The sequence below is a fragment of the Anthonomus grandis genome, chromosome 8 (genome assembly GCF_022605725.1).
Source record: "Anthonomus grandis grandis chromosome 8, icAntGran1.3, whole genome shotgun sequence".
In the NCBI taxonomy this organism is placed as follows: Eukaryota; Metazoa; Arthropoda; class Insecta; order Coleoptera; family Curculionidae; genus Anthonomus; species Anthonomus grandis.
In genome coordinates this window covers 4,282,209-4,294,901 of record NC_065553.1, presented here as the reverse complement: position 1 = coordinate 4,294,901, position 12,693 = coordinate 4,282,209, and the positions used below count along the sequence as shown (strand labels likewise).

Sequence of the window (12,693 nt, the reverse complement as noted above, 5' to 3'; positions counted from 1 at the left end):
ATTATTTTAATTTACTCTTTAGTCACGTGGTTTGTTATACTCTTTTAAAAGAATGTGTGTATACTCTTTATCTTTTTATGTTATTTACAGGAATGATGATGAGACAAGATGATATTACGAAAAAAATAGATTCTCTTTTGACCTCATTCCGCAGGGAAAGGCAAAAATGTAAATCCTATCCTACTGAGGACTTATATGTTTCAACTTGGTTTGCCTTTAAATACATGCAATTTCTAATAGATAAATTTACATCTAGAAAAACTGTTGATAATGTTTTATCAGTAAGTAAATCAAACATATTTAATTTAAGTTGAATAATCGTACATTTCATAGGTAATTAGGTATTTTACATTTTAAGCATAATTATTTTGCCATGGTACGCTTCCCATATCGGTCATGTCATCAAATAATCAGCAAATTCTTCTCCCACTGTTTTGGCGTTTTGGGAATGTTTCCGGCCGATTCTATTTAACGTAAGAAATAAAGTAGTTTTCCTCGATTACCTCAAATTCTTCAAGCGAATTGTGGCCTCATCAGTTTCTTCGCATAGCATATAGTTATTTAATTAACTTTTGCGTAGGAAACTTGTAAATAAATGCAACACTGTAGACAATTGTCGCTTTCGATGGTTCCAAAAGCAGTGGCTTTCAAAGTATTCTAAACACCGCAGATAGAATCTCAAAGGCACTTTCTACTATTTTTTGGGCTCTTGATAATCTATAGTTAAAAATTCTTTCCTTTGAGCCATTCTCTCTAAGGCCTGGATAAGGTTTCATCATATACTCCTGAAGAGGAAAGGTGTCATCGACTACGAACACATATGGTACCTAGTTTGGCCTCCCTGCTAAATTGATATCATCAGGAATACCTAACGTGTCATTCGTAAGTTTTTCATAGAAGGTCGTATTTTTAAAAACGCTGCCTTCTGAAATCCTCCATTGACATATCAGCATATAAAAAAATATATTTTTCATCGACCATACAATGCTAAATGTAGACTTATAATTAAAAAACTTTCTTTCGTAAGCTTGCGCCACAGGCTGCCATTCTTCTGGTGATGATGGAACCTGAAATAAATTAATTTTGTTATTTCTAGGTACTTTAAATATAATTAGTTTACTATTAGTACAAGTTGTGTTAAAATAATTAAATACTGGGTGATCCATTATAAATGTTCCCCCTGTTAATTAATTTTTTTGTTACTTTAGAAAAAAAAATCAAACTATGAGTTGTAAGGTTTGCAAGCATATATTTTTTAGTTACTACAGGTTGCTCCCAACATATTTTCAAATTGCAACTCTTTTTTAGTTTAGGTCACCCTCGGTTCACCGGATGAAATAGGAAATATATTAATATAAATGATACTGAAATCATACAGACTGAAAATTAACCGACAAAGGCAAAAGAAAATGGAAATGCTGCAGAACAAGGACAAAAACATCAACTTGAAGTATAATTAAAAACTATAACTAAATTTAGTAGAAAACGACAGCGACAAGAGGATCCTCGAATAGATGAATCATATTCTGTGTAGCATTGTGGAACACAAAATAAATGATATACTATTTCAAGCAGACATGGGAACTCTTGGTCAGATTCAGAATCACTACCAAGCAGGCATTGGAAATCATGGTCAGACTCCTACAGAGATTCCTACCGACATGCATCACAGTCTCCACATGATTCGACGTCATCATATGGATCTGTGTATATTGGACCACCTGTATCATCGTTGCCAATATTTTATACAGTTACTTCACCTAGATCTATAAATTCTCACACGCAAACACCGTTGACATCACCTCAAAATGAAAGTAATATTCTTGTTTACTACGCAACCTAAATATGAAGCCAACCACAGATATCGTGAAGTTTATTACCGGTTTTACAGCAGAATAAAAACTGCAGTATTTTTTGAAAAATTAATTAGTTTTGCTATATTTTCTTTGTTAAGTATATGTTTCATTTGTTAATTGCTCCAGTTGCTAAAAATCGGAGAGTTAGTGCCAGTCTTTCCTTAGATCGAATTTCTTCTCGAAAGTTTGTCGACTTTTTGCAATTTTTTTCACTGATTTTTTCAAGTAGATATTCTACAAAAATTATTTAACTGTATCAAATCTCTTCTTAAAACAATTAAAAAGTTCAATCCCCTATATTTATCCCGACTTTGATAAACTGTTGACATCCAATGTTTTATTTTCCTTATTTGTTTTTTAGTTGCTTTAATTTCCGCAATAATTATAGAAGCCGATGTCGCTATAATTTTATCACACATTTTTTTTGCTAAATATACAACCTCACAAACCAAAAACCGATTAAATTTTAATTTTAATGCCTTGGTTTCGGCCAAGCAAGGATTCGTTCACTGGTTAGGAAAAACGAATTACGGCCGAACGAATCCAGAATCAGTGAGTATGCACGTTAACGCGATGTTGCCAAGAAACATAATTTTAACTCTCTATTTAATTTCAGAGTATTTAACAAGCCGGTTTCTTAAATATGAATATTAACTTCCTACTTTAATTTTAATTGATTTAATTCTAATTCAAATTGTTATGGTTCAATGGGCAGTAGGTAGTACATTAAATGCTTAAATAACTAACAATCTAATTTTATCTAAAAGAACATAATTGAAATTATTTAAAGTTATGTCAAATAGGTCAACATTAAACCGTAATTGAATCATTGAACCAGTTATATGCCCTGTATATTATTCTTTATTCAGCCCAAAAACATAATATTACAATATATTACAATCTTACATACAATAATCATAACTTTACAAGACCCCAGATGGGATATAGACCGTGTCCTAAAATATTAGCTATAATAGCTTAGAAAAATTTAAAACTTTGCAAAAAAAATAAATTTAAATAAATAAAATAGATAATGACAATTACAATTTCAAAACATCATTAACAGCAATACAACCACAAACAGAACAGAATAAAAACTGAAACTAAATCTAAAGTAAGCCTATTCTAGATCTTCACTTAGTGCTTCATGCATGTCACCACCATCCTGAAAGAACTCATCAATACCGTAGTATGCCCTGTCCCCCAAAAATGCCCTGACCTACAAACAAGCTTACTGGGAGGTAACTGCCTAAAGGAAAGAGGGAGTACATTCCGGATCTTTAGAATGTTAAAGACAATGTTTTTTTGCACACATGTAAAGTTTGGTTTCTCAATTATTAGATTGTCCTTAAACCTGGTTTCATATGGATGTTGTCTTTTTCTATCAGAAAAAAGAATTAAATGTTATTAATTAGAAACTTAATAGATTCCAGAATATAAAGACTGTACATTATAAGAATACCAGTATCTTTAAATCCTCCTCTACAGCTATCACGATAGTCCATACCAAACACAATACGGATGCACCTCTTTTGCGAAATAAAAATTCTGTTCGAATCCACAGAGTTGCCCCAGAATATTATTCCATATGCAATTTGTGACTGGACATAGGCATGGTACGCTGTAAGCGCCGCTTGCCAACCTACACTGCCATGTATTACCCGGAGAGCATAGCTGTATTTACTGACCCCGGTTGCGACCTTCTGCACATGAGCTTTCCAGTTCAGCTTTTGATCTAAAACTACCCCCAGAAAAGACACACTTTCAGCTCCTATCACTGTGTTCCCGCATGTGAGTGCAAAGTCTGTTTCCTGTTGTGAAAAATGAAGAATCAGTGTCTTTGCAACATTTAAAATAAGGTTTATTTCCATAAACCAGCCTCCCAGTCCATCCAAGGCTTCTTTCATTCTAGCAATACATGCTTCCCGATTGTTCTCACTGAACTTCAAGGAGGTGTCATCAGCATACTGCACCACATTGATATCAGTGGCGCACACAAGGTCATTTGTATATATTAAAAAAAGGAGTGGTCCCAGGATAGACCCCTGAGGAACACCCCTCTTCAAACACTTCGTTTCTGATGCAAATGTCACCCCAGCGCTATTTGTTTCCATGACCCGTTGGAAACCCCGTCCCCGGAGGTATGACACAATCAAGTACAATGCCAACCTCCTGATACCACATCGTTCAAGTTTTGACCAAAGTACGCCATGGTCCACACTGTCAAAAGCCTTGGATAGATCTAAAAGCATGGTTGTAGTCACCTTGCCATTATTTAAAGATACTAGCACTTGCTCCAAAGCCTGATAAATAGCCCGAACAGTTGATTTCTTTTTCCGAAAACCATTTTGTTTATCAGAGATTATATTGTAATGATCAAAAAATCCAATCATCCTTGAACATATAACTCTTTCAAAGATTTTACTTATATTCGAAAGGAGTGATACAGGACGATAGTTGTCAAACTTGTCACCCTCACCTTTTTTATAAATTGGCTTAATAAGAGCTTTTTTCAGTAAGTCTGGAAATACCCCTTTTTCAAGCATTAAATTCAGTATATGGGTTAGTGGCAGGCTTATTATGTCTGCCACCTCCCTCAGAATAGACACAGGAATGTTATCATGTCCAACTGATTTTTAATTTTTTAGAGATTTTATTATTCTAATGAGTTCATTTTTTGTAACGGGTTCCATAAAGATACTATTTTGATTAATTGGTATCTTTGAGAAATTTATCGATCCCTCATCCTTAATATCAGGACATATATTAATAAAAAAATCGTTTATAGCATTTAAAATATCCTTTTCAGATTTTTCTGGAAAATGACTAAACAGACTTTGTTTTTTACAATTAGGACGAGTTATATTTTTTACTAAGGTCCAAGTATCTTTTGTCTTATTTTCAGAGGCTTCAATAAAATGCTGACTAGAAATTTTTTTGGCTTTTTTAATAATTTTTAATAATTTTTAAGATTCCAGTATACTTTCTATAAAATTGAAGTATGACTTCCCCCCTAATTACTCTTTGGTATAGAACCCTTTTATTCCTGCAAGAAACCTTTAGACCTGTTGTTATCCATTTGTTTGATCTGTGCATAGTCCTATTTGGACAGGTTAAATTTAGTTTTTCAGTTAAGATGTGGATAAATTTATCGTATGCCAGGTTAACATCAGTCGCATCCAGCACACCATGCCCGTCCACACCCTGTAGTTCCTGCGAAAACTGTTGTATTCTAGCCTAGCCTTGAAAAAGATCTTACAGAAATGTAGCTGTCTTTCGTGGCATCAGTTTCTAGTTGACCTATAGAAATACTCTGAGCATAATGATCAGACAGAGCCGAACGTAGAAAACAAATGAGTACTCATTTATTAGTACTCAATAGTACTCATTTGTTTTCTACTTTTAAGTTATTGCAGACCTGCCGCTTATACAGTGGACCACAAAAGTGATGGTACAATAGACAATTTATATATAAATTTTATTTATAATTTTTATATGAAATAAAAATCAATTTTTACTTTTATGTATTTATTTTGTCCAATGCCCAACATCATAACATAAACCTATTTGCATAATTTATCTAACACACAATAAACAAAAAAATAAAATAAAATTTTCTATAAAAATTTAATCCACAAAAGTCAAGGTACTCTTAATTTGTGTAAATCAAAATATGCAAGTATCTTTTAAATTTATTGTTATTTTGTTATTTGCTAATAAGAACATTCCTCTAATACTATTCTGGCATTCGTTTTCAGTATTCACTAAAATATTTCTTCTTAACTTTGACTGGTAAATACAGTGATAATCATGGGAAGAACCGAATTAAGTGTCAGTGAGCGGAAAGTTATTATTAATTTGCATAGAGAGGGAAAATCATACACCAAAATTGCAGAAGTGATTAAAAGAAGCAGGTCCACTATACAAAAAGTAGTAAATCGTTTTCAAAATGAAAACAGAATTGAAAATAAAACGCGAACAGGACGTCCTCGGAAGCTGTCAGAGCGCGAATCCCGGTACATATTAAATGAAATTAAGAAGGACCCAAAGAAAAGTGCCATACAAATATCATCAGAGTTAAGAGAAATGTTTGGAGTATCTGTTCATGAAGAAACTGTTCGCCGGAAACTTAACCAGGGTGGATACAAATCCTGTAGTGCACGTAAGAAGCCCCATGTTAGCGATATTAATAGAAAAAAGAGACTGGAATTCGCTGAAAAGTACAAGTCTATTGAACTTGATTTCTGGGATAAAGTTATCTGGTCAGATGAAAGTAAATTTAACATTTTTGGGTCCGATGGTCGTGTCAAGGTGTGGAGGAAACCCGGTGAAGCTCTTAATCCGAAAAATACAATCAAAACAGTGAAACATGGAGGAGGTGGAGTAATGGTTTGGGGTTGCATGGCAACTTCAGGTGTAGGAAATATGGTTTTTATCGACGAAACAATGGATCAAAAAGTATACTTAAATATTTTAAAAGAAAATTTACGTGCCAGTGCTGAAAAATTAGGGTTGCATGAGAACTATTACTTTCAACAGGATAACGACCCTAAGCACAAAGCTTATACAGTACGTCAGTGGTTGGCTTTTAATACTCCCCATCTGCTGGAAACTCCTCCCCAAAGTCCCGATCTTAATCCTATAGAACATTTATGGGATGTTTTGGGGAGAAAAATTCGGCAACATGTGATTCATAATAAATCAGACTTAAAACAGGTAATTTTAGAAGAGTGGCCAAAAATATCCAACGATGTGACGAAAAAACTATACTCTATTTCAGAAGTGTGTAGAGCAATAAAACCTCATTAGGTATGCAAAAGTGGTACCTGGTGATCCACCAATATTTTATGCCACTACCTTAGTTGGGTATTAGTTTCAATGTAAAATTCTTTCTTTTCGTTGATTGCAGGTAGTGCCACCCGGTTTTGGGTCAATTTATGAGTTTTGCCCATTGTTACCCACTGATAAACATTGAAAACGGTTCGCCAAAGGCGTGCAACTGGGACTTGTTTTTTACCTTATAATTAATGTACTTAAATGCTATTTTATTTTAAAAAGTTACTTTTGTTTAAATGGAATAATATATTTTTTTCACAAATTTATTGAACATAATATGTAGAGTAAAACAGTTGAAAATGTCACTTTTGGATCTGGCACTTTTTGAACAGTGTATAACAATTTTAAATTATAATAGATTGTAGTCTTCTTCGTCATCTGACGAACTGTCATCACCTCTTGACATTATAATTAAAGGATCGGCTGTCTGATCGATGAGGTTGTCAAGATCCCACATTTTGTCCTCTTGCTTAATTACATGCTGGACTGCTTTTCGCCAATTCTCTGGTGTCGCTTCCGTAATGGCTTGATCAAACAGTAGCTTAACATCTTTCATTTTAAAAGTCGTGTTTTGTCTTGCTACAAATCCTTTTACCTGCGCCCATATCAGTTCTATAGGATTTAGTTCGCAATGATATGGCGGTAAGCGCAGTACAGTTATATTATATTTTTCGGCTATATCTTCCACGGCGTATTTCATGAAACGAGTTTTGTGTAAGTTTGCTATTGCCAGCAGTTCTTTTTTTATCAAATTTGCTTCAAACGCAATACCTTTTGCAGTCAGCCAATCGATAATTTCTTGCTTTCTCCAACTTGAAGTTGGCGTCTTCTCTATTCGCCGTGAATGATAGCTTGCGTTATCTATAACCACCACCGAATTAGCCGGAAGAAATTTTATTATTTCACCAAAATAGTCCTCAAAAACGTCTGAGTTCATGTCTTCATGGTAATCTCCTGTGCGAGTCGACTCAAAGGTTAGCAGACCTTCTTTTAAAAATCCCTCTTCGCTTCCAATATGTGTGATTATAAGTCTTTTTCCTTTTCCCGAAGGTACTTTAATACCCGTAGACAGGCCTTCTATGAAAGCTTGGCGAGCACTGGTTATATTTTTGTCTTGCCACATTTTTTGGACTATATAACCTTCGTTAATCCACGTCTCATCAAGATAAAAAACTTTCTTTTGCTCCCTGCGGTACTGCTTGATACTTCTCAAGTATTGTCGTCTTCAACAAACAATTTCGTCGCTCTCCAGTAAAAGTGCTTTGCGGTTATGCTTTTCCCAGGCAAAATCCATATTTTTTAAAGTTTTCCATAAAAGTTTTCTACTTATCAACGGAATACTGTCATCTCGGCCAAGCTCCATTAAAATTTTGTCTAGGGTGGGTATTTCCTTTTTAAAATAAAAAGAGTGAACTTTTCTTCGAATTATACATTTAGCATTTTCATCAAGGACTTTTGTAGGTCGTCCTGGCTTTTGCTTGGGAGATTCCACTTGACCTGCTACTTTTCTTTCCCGCAACAATTTGAAAATGGTGGACTTTCCAATTCCACTCATTCGAGAACATTTTTCAACAATTTCTTGCACAGTAAAACTACGGTAATCGTGTTTAATGCAATCATGTACATTTAAAATAATAACTTTTTCACTCAGCGATAGTGGAGAATTTTTAGTACATCTTTTCGTTGGACTGAATACCTCCATTTTTTAAATATTGGGATAATAATATTGTGATTAAAGATAGGTACCTATACAAAAGGATTAAAAGTATTTATTTAGTATTTAATATCTTTCAAAATAAAGGCATTTAATCCGTGAAAATTAAATTTATAAATATTATAAGTACCTGCGCCTATGAACTACCACGAAATGTAGCCAAACAGAACGGAATTCCCCAGTTTATTGCTCTATACACTTCTGAAATAGAGTATAGTTCATTCAATGCCAAATCGCTTAAAAGAGGTTATTAAACTGAAGGGTTTCCCCACGCGTTATTGACAGAACTTTATTAGCCCATAGTCTGAAATGTACCTTGACTTTTGTGGATTAAATTTTTGTAAGAAATTTTATTTTATTTTTTTATTTATTGTATGTTAGATATATTATGGAAATAGGTTTATGTTATGATGTAGGGCATTAGAAAAAATAAATACATAAAAGTAAAAATTGATTTTTATTTCATAAAAAAATTATAAATAAAATTTGTATTGTAATTCTCTATTGTACCATGACTTTTCCGGGCCACTGTATCTATTTATCTCTCCTTGACATGATTTTAATTTGTTTATATTTGTATTCTATCTGTTTTTTTATTTGTGATTCTTTCAAAATCTTCTGATTTTGCGTGATTTATATTTTTTTCTAGCTTTGCAAATGAGATTTTATCTTTTTTGAATGAAGCATTTTTTGATTTGATTATCCTGGCAACCATAGAGCAACACTTGAGAGCAAACTCGAGAGGGGGACAATGGTGTCACAAAAGCTTTTATCGGCTGATGAGTCATCATTTTATTATTTATCAGTATTTATTATAAATAAGGAATTCCAAAAATATTATATTTAAAGTATTCGGTAACCCATAAATCAATACGCAATTTTCTGACCCTAGTGTCAGCAATTACAAATACAGTCGCTGTAAAGCCAATCTTCAGCCAAAAAACTATAGCAGTATTTCCTTTAATTATATTAAATACTAGGTCATACTTTTTAATATTTATTTTGTATTATTTGGCTTACACAGAACACAAATATAGCTGATAATTAAGGAAGACTGTTGCATCAGCAATAACAGCCATTACTGTACAGCCCAAGAGATTATTGGCAAATGACAAATGTTTCCATTGGCTGAAAACCAACTAGTCACGTGATACGATTTTCTATTTTCTATTATCTTCAGTCGCCATCATTAGTCATCGTTTTATTATTTGTCAGTTTATTGTTTGTAAACAAGATTTTCACAATAAAGTCCATTGAAGCCCTAAGAAGGCAGAAAAGGGTCGCTTTCAAGGTATAATGCGTATTTGGACCAACAATGGTGAGTATACGTTTGTTAGATAATACCTGGCTTGATGTTATAACAACAAACATGTCATATCATTGACCTTATTCCAAGGTTCTCTAAATAGACCCATTTATTTGATATTTTTAGAGCCAGATGGAAGAAGAGCACTCCGGACTGTCCACGTGCTTGGAGAAACTAGAATTAGACGTATCTAAGCGAAAGAAAATGGATTCAAATCCCAATCCATTTCGCCGAAGATCCAAGTCCTTGTCCAGTATTTCCAATTCATCTAATTCATGCGGCTGTGTTCAAAAAGTCTCCGAACTTAAGAAAACGACGTCGTTTAAGCGAAACGACAGGAAAATACTGCGAGATCCAGTACTGAAAGTAATGAAATTTAAAAAAAATCACAGAAAAACAACGACAACCGAAAAGCTGTTTGGCCAGTGTTCGAAACATAAAGAAAAAAACTTTAAGACGTTAATTGACGCGTGTGAACAGTTGTCTTTAGACCCCGTTGCCCTTGATAAAAGCAAATTTTCATCAGAGAGCTTTCGGAGAGCTCGGAAGACTTCTCCTTTGCATACCACTCCGAGAGCCGAAGTGAGTAGCTTGGCCAGTTGTTCACATCAAGCGCGTTGGAATGTGAATCCTCCTTGTGATGTAACCATAGATGAATTAGCTAGTTATTTTGAAACATCGGTACATATTCCTAAAAAGATGAGCTCCATGGCAGAAATGATGTATATCTAAAGGTATTTTTTTTTTTTAAATTACAGTGGTTTGAATAATACAGTTATTGTTTATGTATCTGATTTGGTAAGATCCTTTTATTATTCAGTTTGTAACATCTTCAAAATTTTATTTATATTCTCATCATCATGGCATATGTATATTTATGTTTAAGATATTATTTTCTATTAGATTTATATTGATTAATACAGGTGTGCTATTATCACTCTTGTTTTTATTAAAATATACAATTATAATAAAAAATGTTTTAATTAAATCAAATTAAAATTAGGTTTTAACAGATGATAATCTTCAAGATATAACTGACTGGAGTAGACTACAAAAGAGTTGCCAAAGAAAATAATTGATTTCTGACTTTAGGTATGCACAAATGAAGTATGCCTTTGAATAGCTTAATTTCTAATAATAGAACCTAATAGTCTATTCTAGCACTTATGTAATCAATGTTCAAGAACATCTAGCTTTTTGTCATATTATCCAATTCTGTCATGACACCTTCATTTTCTACTTTTTTTAAGAAATCCAGAAATTACTAAAATGAAATAAAAGTAGGTGTTATTAAAAGCACATCTTTCCCAATCCACCACTATTGTATTTCTATTAACTAGTGTACTAAGTTCCAAGTAAATTAAATCATTCAACACAGCCACAAATTACTAACAAGACTACTATTAAAGAAAGACTAATTTTAAATTTAAGACTTAATTTACAAAATTTGAGTTTTTGCTTAAAAGTACTAAATTTAGAATTTGTATTTTTGAGTTCATCTAGATTCCCAGAAGTTCAGTACTTCTGTTTTAAAGCTAATTAGAAGGTTTTTATCAAGTAAATAAAATGTAAAGGTTCTCTTTGCCTTGAAATTGTAATTTTGTGTCATTTATTAATATTAAGTGACATCTTGTTTAAATCCCACTAATTAGAAAATGATTGAAGATCCTCTTGTAGCAGAGTGGCATTCAGCACTAGAATTTTTAAAAATTTTTTACCAAATTAACTAAAAAGTGGCCAAACAAAACAGGGCCACAATGGGAACCTGGTCATATCCCTGATGGCAAACATATTTCATGGGATAATGACCCTGCAAGATCAATTTCTTGAGTATTCTCTTTAACAAACTCAGATATCCACTAAAGGAGAGAATCTGCAATATCTAAAGCCTTCAATTTCCCTAAGAGGACCCCATGATTGATTCATCAAAAGCTTTAGAGAAATCTGGATAGATCAAGTTAATATGGGATCCCCTCTCCAAATTAATGTATATGAGAGTGTATATGTGATTAATAGATAAAACCATTGTTAGAACATTGAATACCATTAGTGTATTCAATGTTCTTCTGTATTCAATGCTTATTATCTTACTAACAAGACAATCCAGCAATTTTGGTAACTCTGATTCATTACTAAATTAAATAAACTTAAAACTTTTTACAATTTATACAATAATAGGGAGACACTCCCTAACATTAAGTCTTATATATAATTTGTATTTATTAAAAATGTTCCACAAAAATTAAAAATATAACAAACCGGAATAAACTATCTAAAAGGACACAATTTAAAACAATTTTATACTAGAGCATTTATATCAAATGATCCACAAAAAACTGACTAGGACTATAAGACTAGACTAAATTGTTGGAGATATTCTTAGGGTATTCAGTAAATAAAGGAATATTTTTGTCCCATTATATATTATTGACCTGTGAAAAAGGGTGCTTGTTGATATTGGTAGAGCCCAGTTATTGATCTGCCTATTTCTTCTTTTATGAGGTTTAACCTGTCGGTTATTGAATATTGTTTTATTTTTTTTATGTAATTTATAATTTTTTTTATGTATTTTTTTTAAAATATGTAAAGAATAGATTCTTGAATAATTGGCCTTCTTTGATCAAACAAAAATAAGGTTCTCCAAAATTTTATGTTATGACACAATATCATATGCACATGTACCTTAAATTATGAGAAATACACTTTTATGACCTTTTGTTCACCAAGTTGTAGCACCACTATTTTTACCGCTACACATCCTAAAGGCAACAACTTATATAACTCCAAGTGGGATACAGAATTTGAACCAATTTTACAAGTCAGTGACATACTGGCAACTTCTCAAAGTATAAGGTAAACAAGCATGAATGACTGATCAAAAGTTTTCTGCAAAGTTGATCTACATGAGAACGCCAATTTAACATTAGCACTTTTACAGAATAACCAGTTGATACTTAAACTTTCGAGGACATTGCATTTTT

General features: G+C 32.8%; 1 protein-coding gene across 1 annotated transcript; it reads left to right on the top strand.

Moving 5' to 3' along the window:
• The first annotated feature begins 9,556 nt into the window (after nucleotides 1-9,556).
• On the top strand, nucleotides 9,557-10,649 carry LOC126739350 (uncharacterized). The gene is made up of 2 exons (XM_050444995.1): nucleotides 9,557-9,724; nucleotides 9,839-10,649. The coding sequence occupies exons 1-2, from the start codon at nucleotides 9,722-9,724 to the stop codon at nucleotides 10,442-10,444; spliced, it is 609 nt and encodes a 202-aa protein (XP_050300952.1). The 5' UTR covers nucleotides 9,557-9,721; the 3' UTR covers nucleotides 10,445-10,649.
• Nucleotides 10,650-12,693: the final 2,044 nt, after the last annotated feature.